Source organism: Aplysia californica, unplaced genomic scaffold, assembly GCF_000002075.1.
Source record: "Aplysia californica isolate F4 #8 unplaced genomic scaffold, AplCal3.0 scaffold00039, whole genome shotgun sequence".
Lineage (NCBI taxonomy): Eukaryota > Metazoa > Mollusca > Gastropoda > Aplysiida > Aplysiidae > Aplysia > Aplysia californica.
In genome coordinates this window covers 447,486-459,073 of record NW_004797309.1, presented here as the reverse complement: position 1 = coordinate 459,073, position 11,588 = coordinate 447,486, and the positions used below count along the sequence as shown (strand labels likewise).

At 36.2% G+C, this 11,588-nt stretch overlaps 2 protein-coding genes across 2 annotated transcripts in view; both read right to left on the bottom strand.

The window, feature by feature from the left end:
• Positions 1–146: 146 nt before the first annotated feature.
• On the bottom strand, positions 147–1,330 carry LOC101852828. Its single transcript, XM_005092024.1, has 2 exons — positions 766–1,330; positions 147–154 (listed from the first exon to the last, which is right to left on the bottom strand). Exons 1-2 carry the CDS (start codon positions 1,328–1,330, stop codon positions 147–149), a joined length of 573 nt encoding a protein of 190 aa, XP_005092081.1.
• Positions 1,331–7,815: 6,485 nt separating this feature from the next.
• The window catches only part of LOC101852601 (flavin-containing monooxygenase 5), a gene marked incomplete in the record, with an annotated part of 6,877 nt that continues 3,104 nt past the window's right edge, over positions 7,816–11,588 (bottom strand). The window contains 4 exon segments of the mRNA XM_013091526.2: positions 7,816–8,251; positions 9,379–9,620; positions 10,320–10,576; positions 11,276–11,441. Of these exon segments, the coding sequence (XP_012946980.2) occupies positions 8,104–8,251; positions 9,379–9,620; positions 10,320–10,576; positions 11,276–11,441 (813 nt within the window).

Sequence of the window (11,588 nt, the reverse complement as noted above, 5' to 3'; positions counted from 1 at the left end):
AAAAAAAAAAACAACCAACAACAACTAAACAAAAACATAAAAAAACAACCATCCAAACAAACTAACAAAAGAGACATTCCTGAAATCAGATGTTTTATTCTTCATGGCAGTTGATTTATTCCTCGCTTTATACTTTACTTAGTCAATTACATGACTGACGGAACAACCCAAACATGTTATGTTAAAATTAGTGTACACACTGGTTTTACTTATGAAACATTATGTAGGCCTACGATTGTTAGAAGATATGAAACTTCAACAGCTGTCTTTTGACCACAGATTATCATTATAGTGATCATGTATCATTCCCGGGTTTATCTTGTTTTATATGGAGCATTTCGTTCAGAATTTCTTTGTATTTTGAACTCATGTTATAGTAAATAAAGATGTTCACCGTCGAATTTGTTGCTTTTAAAGCTTTGAACATTGACCACGTAACCAAAAACATGTTTCGATATCTACCAACTATGCTGAATCCAGGAACAACACTCATCGCAATAAAGTTGACAGCCCCGGGGAAGAAACAAGCGATGAAAATTGTGGAAATGAGAAGAACTATCTTGACAACTTTTTTGTCCCTTTGAGACAAGGAATCCTGCTTGGCAGCAGTAGAAGTCTTTTGTCGCCATTTTGATTTCAACAGAAGATTGTGGACAAGGACTGCTGTGCAAATAATAACTGCAACGAAAGCAGCAAATTGGGCAAAGACATTGATGGTCATTGAAACGTTTTCAATAAAGGGACCATTGGGTATGTATACCAAACCTATCAGCGTCTTGTTTTTCAACGGAAAATACTTTGGCCCAAGACTGACAGAATAGAACACAGGTGCGATGCAAGCAATCATGATTAAGTATATACTAACTACCACAATAACAGCTCGTCTTGGTGTTATGATAGTTTTCACTTTGAGGGGCAGAGCAATACACAGACACCTCTCAAACGTAACAAAAGCTGTGATCCAACTTGTGATGCGGGCAAAAATAACATGTGGCCAGCCAGCAGTGAGATATTGAATGTCTTCGTGGTCGAAAGGAATGCCGGAATTGACCAACGCAGGGTTAAAACAGATGCTCATCCAGAGAAGTCCCATCAGCGATCCTGTATCTGATATAGCCAAGCCGAACAGTGTAATATTCACAGTATCTTTTAGGCCTTGTTTTAAAAACACTATTATATTGATTATGTTGAAGATGATGCCCGAGAAGCTGATAGTCCCTGTGGCAGTGACGTAGAAAATGACGACAAACACGTTCAGGACATCATCGTCCACAATGCCTTTCAGGTCTGCTTGTGAAGGAGCTGCCTGGCTTTCATTTCCTGTGCCCATTTCTGACTTCACCACACGTATGCTCAATAAAATCTGCTGGCTTTTGAATCCTGTTCATGAAAAAAAAGATAGAAAGGTGCTGTTAATGTTCGTTTGTACTGCATGCTCAAAATTGTGTATTGTTATTATTATTATTATTATTATCATAATACTATTGTTATTATTATTATTATTATTATTATTATTATTATTATTTTGCATTTGGTTTTAGAAAATTGTAAACGCACATTTCCTTTTGCTTTCGGAACAATCCCGCTTGAGTTACAGAACTGAACAACAATTTTGAAAAATTTCATAAAAGAAACTCAACTTATAATTGTTATTAATAATTTGCTTTGTATTTCGGTTCTACTGCCATTTTAGACACGGAAAAGTGTTTTCAATCATAAACAAATTCGGTAAATAAGAAAAATATTATTTTTTATCAAACTCGTCGGTTGATTTTCTTTCAACTTAACAATTTAACGCATCTTTTGCTGTATTTTATGTTCAAGACACTGACCTGTTCTAAGAACGGTGATACAGGTCTTCCTCCAGATTCTGACTATCAGAACGTAAATTTTGATTTATAGTCGCCTTTCTCCGTTTCGTCCTCCTTTCACCTCTGTTTTACGGTCAAGGGGGCGGGGAGGGGGGGATCATCTTACTACATTACTAACTAATATTCCATGGTCATCTTTAAACTACTCGGAATAGATCTCGAGACAGGTTGGCATCTTCTTGCTAACAACTCCAAATCAGTCTTGAATTCTGTTCCCCAAATACATCAAGAATATTAAGATCTATATTTAGGGACTTGCTCTATAAAAAGCTAGACAGAAAACATGGACCCTCTCTGTGTTAGACATTCATTATTATTGTTTTGTTTTTTGTTCTTCCATCTCCTTTCTCTGTCTTTTTATTGGCATTATTATTTTGTTTTCTTTTTGTTTGTTTGTTCTTTATTTTATCCAATAAAAACGAAAGCTACTAAAAATAACATCATTCTTCTCACTTAACTTTTTAAATAGCTTATTAAAATCAGTTTTGTTTTGTATCGTGTCTACATTATCCTATTCTTTTAGCATCCTTGGATATCTAACTCTGATTGCTCCGGCTGAGATATTGTATTTACAATTTAATCCAAGGGCTTTTGCCTATCAATTGATGTATTGTCAAATTTACCCTCTTTACTGTCTTCTCGATTTTCAAATAGCAGAAATATATTGGTATTATTTTAACTTTGCGGGCGCTCTGTACTTAATTTGTTTTGTTCGAAATTGTAAATATGCATGCCTACTTTATCTATTTATTTTCTCTTGGTTGAGCTAGTGGTGACAAACTTACCATGTCTTCCCCAAGAAATCCAAAATCTTACTGGTTCATGGACTCGAAAACTCCCTGCCAAAATCACAGCCCATCTGACCTTCATTATGTCCGCCAAATGTTGCCTGTGGATTATGTGACGAATTAAAATTCAGCTTTTTATTTTCACTCCCAAAACTAATGAAATTAATTGTTTCTCTACTTTTCAAATATTATTGTTTTTTATCTGAGCAAAGACAAGATACACTGTATCTAATGTTGTGACCAAGAGAAGATTAAGAAACAAATAATTACATTTTCAGATGGCCCACTTTGTTTTTGAGTTTGCATGCCTTATTATGGATCGTTCGGTTTTCAACAGCTGTTTTTCCATAAATCATCATTCTAACTGCCACAGCTGTGTGCTTCAGAAACCCCTTTCCCTTTGTCATCCACCTCCTAATGATAGGAAAACGATAAAAAGCAAAGTACTTTTATATCTACACATCACGTATTTTAGGCCGATATATTGTTACAACATGCTTTGAATAAGAACTAAAATTTTATTATTCTTAGGATACTGTAGATTTTCTTGCTTGTTCATATTTTTAATTTCTGACTTATATTGGTAATGATCTATTTGTAACGTTGGTTTAAAGAACACAAGCACTGACGTTTGCTTATATGTAAGTTAGTGCAAACTGGAGAAGCCCAGCAAAGTCTTAATAGGGAGAAATATAAGAAAGATGAGCCCCCCTCCACCCCTCCCAACTTCAGTATCTGTTTTATGTGGCCAGCCTGCCGTAAGATATTGAATGTCTTCGTGGTCGAAAGGAATGCAGAGTTAACCAACGCAGGGTTAAAACAGATGCTCACCCAGAGAAGTCCCATCAGTGCCCCTGAATCCGACATAGCAAAACCAAACTGTGTAATATTCACAGTATTACATAATTTACGAAAAGAACAATGTGTCCCACAAATAATGAAGTTGATTTTCAGTTTGATTATGATATAATTTGAAGATATATTAGAAGCCAAAATATCTGAACTAACAGACTGTACTGTCTTATTAAATTACATACTGTTCAACTTTTAAAAAGGAAGATGATACAAAATTGTAATTATATCTTAAGGAATATAATTGACTTGTCGGATATTAATGATATTTTCAGTATCTTGTTAATGCTCTACAATATGTTGTTCTTCTTCACACTGAGGAAACTGTACATACTTACGCCAATGGTTTACATTTGAGGAGATAAAATGTACTTCAGATACTCAATATGACACAAACACTTTCAATGACGTTGTTTACTCTCTTTTTGTTTTGTGTTTTTAAAAGAATCGTTAGTCCTCCCTATCATTCTCCGGATTACACGGTTACTTCACTGGGCTGACAATCAGTACTTAATACTGCAACTCAGAAGATCGTTTTTCTAATTTTCATTGAGGTATTTATGTTTCCTCTCGTTGTGTGCATTTTCTTTTTTTGGTATGGTTTCGTTCCTATCAGAATTAGAATATTAGAGGTCCGAAATAGCGTTAAAAGAGACAAAATAATATAAGCTGTAACTTGTCAAGACTGTTTCCCCTTTTGACTCACAGTTGTAGAAAAAGATAATAAACCAAGGAAATATAGATGTTTCTAACAGTATAATTTTACCGATACTCTCTTCTTTAGTCAGATTTATTGCTTTTCCTCAAACTTGTACCGAAACTTTGAAGTTTGTGTTCATGTTTTAGTTAACCAGAGAACAAATAAAACATATTAAAATACATATTACATCATTGTATAAAGACCGAGCGGAAGAACAAATTACCAACTAAGATCTCCAATGTCTGTCGCAGACGTATCACTTGGAGATTATACATATAGCAGAGAGAGAGAGAGAGAGAGAGAGAGAGAGAGAGAGAGAGAGAGAGAGAGAAAGAGAGAGAGAGAGAGACAGACAGACAGACAGACAGACAGAGAGACAGAGAGACAGAGAGAGAACACGCCACCCCAGAATTACAACATGCTGTTTACTAATTACATAGTTTTGAGAAATTTGACGAAAACGATTTGGAGATTCACAAAATGTCAAGCTTTTTTCGAATGCAATTCTTAAAATATCCTGACTACGTCTCTGAATAACCGTAAGATTGTGACAGAGCAGATAGAACATTTGGTTTTTGACCTCATGGCCTTAGTAACTCAAAATGGCTAAAAGTGTCAGACAGAACTTTGTATATCTAAGGTTGCGTACAGTTATCGGTTCCTTGAAGGATGCTGAGCTCAAAGATCTCTTTATTCTCACAGACACTGGAGTAGAGGCTAGGAAAAAGTTGAATGTCAAACTAGGATTTGAAAAGTACATTGATTTTGTCGTGTTCTTAAACGTTCAAATGAGATTGCTTTTCAAACAAAAATTACGCATCTCCAAATTTTAATGATTGCACAAAAATCCATAGTTTTCTTTGGTCGCTTAGGTACAATGTTCCTTCTAACGTAACAATAAAGCTCTACTTGAAAGTAGACATAGGTAATTTTGTGACACACTTATTTATTCACCCCCTTTAACTACTTAAAATGATTCTCTTTGAAGAAAGATAGATAAATACAGTTGTCAAACAGTACTACGAAACAACCATGACTTTTTGCTTGTTATTCTACTAACCCCAGGTACGTTGGGGTGAGTGAGAGCAAACTGAAACTAAGAGCATTGGACAAAAGAAAAACAGTAAAGTTTGCTTGTCCTCTAAGAGATAAGCCATGTACCCCAGCGTGAAAAGAACATATAAATAGATTGAAATTACTTCCGGTAAGCATGTGTATAAAACGACACGGTTATTCTGTTATTAACACCACCTCTCCTCCACGCCTTTTCCAGCCTTGAGATAGGAAAAAAAAGATAGCGTCCTATGTGTGCCCTGCAGGTTAGCTGCTGAATGTATTTGGTACTAAGAGTTTTTTAATGGGTTCAGTTTCTAGAAGTGGGAGAGTGTTGCTTTGATTTCAATTAGTATATTGCCATCTTTATCGGCTAAATAACGTAGGTCTTTTGTGACAGGAAATTATTTTGCAGAGATAAACCCAATGTCAATCTCCTATTCCTAAGCAAACCATGAAACCAAGAAAGTAAAAAATAAAATTGCGCTATTTTGGATTACTACGACAAATTTAATAAATAATAATTATAATAAATTACACTTTTATTTGTCCCAGAAGTGCGATAAAACTGCTACCTATTAAGGCAAAATAGGGAAACGTCTCACTGATGAACAAAATGCCTTTGCCTTTAACCAATTTTTATGAAACACCAGTTGCAAAGCTTCGTAATAAATGTGCATGTTTTGACAACTATAAATATACACGCTTTTACACTGCCTGCGTGTTCGTAATATTATCGAGACTGTATTATAGGCTACACATTACTCCTGTGAAATGTTCAAGTTATTGGTCAGAAACTTTGAACTTTGCTAGATATAAATATCAAACAAAAGAGTTTAAGAGAACTGATTATAAATGTTATGGTTAACTTTTACGGGAATCCATGCCATCGTTGTTCATTGAGTTTGTCGGAATTCGCAAAGTGACTGGCGATCCTGATTCTTTTCTGATCTTGTGCCTGCTCAGTCTCTTCTATATTATTATGTTTCTTAGACAATACTGGAGAAAAATCAAAGGTCTGCTCGGTGATTATGGTCGAAAAGAAAATAACGCTCGCAGTGTCAGTTTCATAGAGCGAGGACACCGGCAGGTCGTGTGTTGTGTAATATTGTCAATTACTTGGGCTTGATAAAAATGTCATCACCTCCCTCCCCGCCCCCGCCCTCTCTCTCTCTCTCTCTCTCTCTCTCTCTCTCTCTCTCTCTCTCTCTCTCTCTCTCTCTCTCTCTCTCTTCCCATAGTATTCCTGAAAACCTGCATGCACTCAGAACTTACCTGTTACGTTACTGTTGTTACTACTACTGGTCGAGGTGGAGTTACTTTTATTGCGCTGACAGCTTTACGGCTCGATAAGAAGGTAAATTAGTATGTGTTACAATTCTAATTGTAGTGGAACTTAGAAGCACCCTGCGTCTCATTATAGCCTGGTTTTGAACTCTATAATGATTGCTTTTTTTCATGGATATGTGTTCGAAACCTTTTATTACGATCTACATAGCCTAATTAGCGTGTCTCCAGGAAATTCACTTTGTTGAACAAGTGAACACTTTGTTTGCTGAGTTTTTATTGATTTCAAGGTTAGTACAGTTTTGACAATCGACGTACAACTTAAAATCTCTTCTGAACAAAATCGGAAATGTTTCAACAATGAGAATGAACTTTCGTAATGAGTTACGAATGTTATCTTCCACCCCCTGTTTTCTTTTTAATTAGGGATCTATAACATATTCAGTCTATTATTTTGGGTAAAACTAGTTTCATATTGATTTCTGACTTCAATTCAATTTTGAGGGGCATTTACAGTCGTCGACCTTCATTCTATGGAATATGGACCACAGCCGTAATAATGTTGTTTTCTTTACCACAGACTTGAGAACTAAGCATAATTGCGTATGACATCAATTAGAGAATGTTATTTCCAGAGACAGCTCAAAGATGCAGCAACAATCTTTGGAAAGCCACACAGCTCTTGAATTCAGTCTAATTTCTTTGTGCAGATGTCACGACATGAATATAGATCGAATTTCTTATAACAATCAAGACATAAGTCTAGTAGTAACAGCAAGCAATTAGGGAAAATCTTACTCACAAGGGAGTAATGGAAGTAATTGATCGTTAATTAATTCTACGTTGTTGAGCAATAGTAATTACATTTTTGAATGGTAGATCTACATAGATACTTTCTTAAATTGACTATATTTGAGTCTGTTGGCATGCATGTATCAAAATGAGTACTGTTGAAGCCATCATCATTTATCTGAGACTTTCATTGAGAGATCATGGAAAAATGCACCCCACTCACCGAAGTTTCAGAGATGTGATACTTTTTATTTCAAACAGATGCAAGGAGTCTATGAACACCGTCGAGGTTTGCTCGTTTGTTTGTTATTCCACGTTTACAGTAATAAGACAACCCTCCCACTTGCCTCTTTCCAATCAAATTGAGCATGCATCATGTTTGAAATATTAGGGACGTCAAGATCTAAAGGAAAGAAAGTAAAACTTAAGAGTTTGCGCTCTTGGCAAAATAATCAGTTGTACTAAGTATAAGAAGTGTATCACCCAAACAAAGCTGTGCCATGCATTATGCTACTAGAGCTTCTGTCAAGAGGCATTATGCCTTACATATTAGTTTGGGAATTTATTTGGTATCATTTAGCACAGCTGTGGTTCGCCCACGCATCTTGCATTGCTGCCCCTTTGATATTGGAGAAAAACAAATAAACATTTCAGCATTCATGAGAATGATGGTTGTTTTATTATTGTAAACATAATATTAAGAGGCAGTTTTGTTTCTGTTAGATTTTTTCTAAGAATCATTTGTTACAGTTTACTTAGTCTATGAAAGCAAATCATGAAGCCATCTGATCTTCAACTGGAGTTCGGCCAAAAGATCAGAGTATCCCAAGTGATAGCACATTATGATTGCCAATGAAGGGAACAATACGCCTTGCCGCATCCATCCACAGAGTTTGCCACTTGTTTGTCTGGGGGGTATTGGAGAAATTCATTAATCAAAGGAAATGTCTTTGGTTAGTATAGGTTCATGAAAGCAAAGGTTTTTCTGAAGTATTGTGCGTGTGTGTGTATGTGTGTGTGTGTGTGTGTGTGTGTGTGTGTGTGTGTGTGTGTGTGTGTGTGTGTGTGTGTGTGTGTGCATATGTAGGTGTGATTAGGGTGAGAGGGGGGAGTTGCTTTCCTCAAAAATGTAAGTTAAAAACACTGCCTGATGTACGCCACAGCAGATGTGTTTGTTTGTTTCTGTTTGTTTGTTTGTTTATTTTTTAACAGTTACCGATGATGCCTCTTATTTAATTTCTGCTTTTCCTTCCTAATTTCACCCATAACCTGTTGTTCCCTAGAAGAAAATACGTTAAATGTGAGAAACATTTGATTATTTGTTATTGTTTAATCGTATTCTGGTTTGTTTTTTTCACTTCGTATGCTTTAAAAAACTTAGTACAAATTTAAACGACAAACGATTACAAAATGCCCGTATAGTACTATTACCATAAAAATTATGTACTTGCTACTTTTCAATTCAGTGTACATGGATAAAATTCAAACCTTAACATGTCTAAGAAGATAATGAGTACTTGCCAGTTGAATTACACAAAGGGCAAAAGATATGGAGAGACAAGACAGCAGATCCATGTCGTATCTTGAAGTTTACAAAGATCTCTTACGTTGATTAATTTGTCAGCAGTTTAACAGTGGTGTGCATTGTAAAGGCATTAAATCAGTACTGTTATGTTAAAGTGTTTTCACTTTGTAGTTTTAATAAAATTCGGTAAACAATCTTGAGACTGAGCGAATTGTAATTATTATATCAATTAAACTGCAGCACTTTTCAACAACAAAATTTAAACTGTATTTCAGAACGCTGGGCATTCTTTTCGCTATGTCAAGTCAAGGCCCAGTGAAAGATAATCAGTAAATACACTTATCGAATTCAGCATCCAATAGTCAATGTCAAAGGAAGTCTATATGATTCAATTTATTAGATAGATTATTCAAATTAAATTATTTGAATCTACATGAATCAATTTAATAGATACATTATTCAAACAAAACTATTCAGAAAGCATTAAGACACATTGTAAAAGCAGTTTACTTGGGTAACGGCTTGACCTTCCTGTGGCAAACCATACTGAGATCTTCCTCAAACATCTGATGGCATGTACGGCGCGCCTCCTCCCATGTGCTGTCTGGACCCAGAAGGCGGTAGGAGGCGGGAAACCAAGGACCAGCCCAGGTGCGATAGGCAAGACGTGGGTCTTTAAAGAACAGGGTCCAGAAGTGTGGGTAGACACCCAAGTCTTTGGCGAGCTCTTCAGCGAAATATACAAAAGGGATCTAAAGAGGGGAAAAACAGGAAGTAGAGGTCAGATTGGACAGCAGGAATAGTTTATCTGTATTTAGTGTCGCTGATCTGACATAAAAGTTTCTGCGTTTTATTGGGTTTTTAATTCTGTTGAAACTTGATGCCACATTTTATCCAAGAGTTTCCAACCGGGTTATGTCCGAGTTCTTCCTGGGGGCAATTACTTTTTTTCTGCATGACCGTGTCGATTGTGTCAACCACGGATTGAACATACGTGAAAAATATAATCTTAAGACGGAAGAAATAACATTATCTTTCTTTTTTTATATTTCCGTATCAAGATATATGATGACTGTTGCTGCTTCATCAACATTGTTATCAACGTCAATGCGGTGATCATCAAAATCAGACGCTGTAGACGAGGTAGTTGCCCCAAAATCAACTGTGACATCAACAGCAGCAGGATACTCATTGTCAAAGGCGACAAATCGTTTATCTATTGAAACTCCAGTTGGAACGAGCTTATAAAAACATTATAGAGATCGTGTGCTGACTAATCGTAGCCACAGATAGCAAAAAAAAAGTTAACCAAGGTGGACAACTGGTTATAGAACTTATCAAGCAGGTGGTTTTCGTTGCTTCATTTGAACCTTTTATGTGACCTTTGATTTAAGAAAGAGTATTGAGGACGGGAGCTATTTTGATATGAAATAATGAGAAAAAGAACATACTACTGGAACCCTTTGGCTCGGTTTCCGACTTAGGCTTATAGCGTTCCACGCATCGGCATCCTCTTTCATCATATGAGGAGTTGGCAGTTTATGTTTGCCAGCCATGACCCTTGTTGCTAAGCGACACTGAAGCTCCACAAGCGGCAACATGGCGTTGTCTCCACTGTAATGGCCGACAAAGGCGATTGTGTTGTGGTGTGCAGCTGCCGGGAATGTGTACTTGTACAGCTCAACACCACCTTCCTCGGGAACTGCCGCTGGAGAAAGACAACAACTTTTTGCATTATATACATTTCTTTTAGATTTTTGGTGAGACTGTATGTATATATGCTGACACCTCTGCATAAGGTTATATTTACACGCGTATATCGTGAAATATTTTGTCTAAGTTACCGTATATCTATCTTTCCTTATTTAGATGCCATGTTTTAGTCCTTGTCAGTTTGGTTCAGTCATTTTCTATATGTCTAAAAATGACGGGTTATCATAATAATATAGTAAGTATTGTATAGCATACCAAAATACTTTTCTCTCCTTCATTATGAACATTTCATGTTAAATATTGTGGAAGAGATTAAAACTGCAACGATGTTGTGTACGTCTTCAAATGATTCAAAAAAGTCATTTAAAAAAAGGCTTTCGAAAACAAAAAAAGAAACCCCAAAAAGACTCTTTATATCAAACTATCATATAATTCATGAGGCAGTAACCAATATGATAAATAGGAATGGTTTGACATTTATATAAATGTACACACATTCCAATACCTTTGCTTTTGTTGGAAGTCAACTTTTCGATGCACAAGATTAAAAACTATCTTGCAATTTCCACGCCAACAGTGGTCGGTGGGTGCACTTGTGTGACTTGCTCCTTCTTTCCTATCAAACATCTGTTTTACATATCTTTTGTGTCGAACTATTCGTAACATAGACATTGTCTGAATTTGCCATACGAACCTCGTCTGGTCTCGGCATCTAGGAAAGAATAGTCCTGGTTGTAGCCAGTGCAATACACAACCGAGTCTATGCTCGTGACACTTTGACCGTCGTCAAAAACAGCTTCTGTGTTCCTCATCTCAGTCAGATATCCGTAAACTTTTACTTGGCCAGATAAAATCTTCACCTGAAGGAAACATTTTTAGAATTGGACGAAAAATAAATGAACAAGCACATTCTTTTGGCGATAGCTTTTAGGTTGATGGTTTAAAGAGAAAAAGCGAGAAAGAGAGAAAGAGAGAGAGAGAGAGAGAGAGAGAGAGCGAGCGAGCGA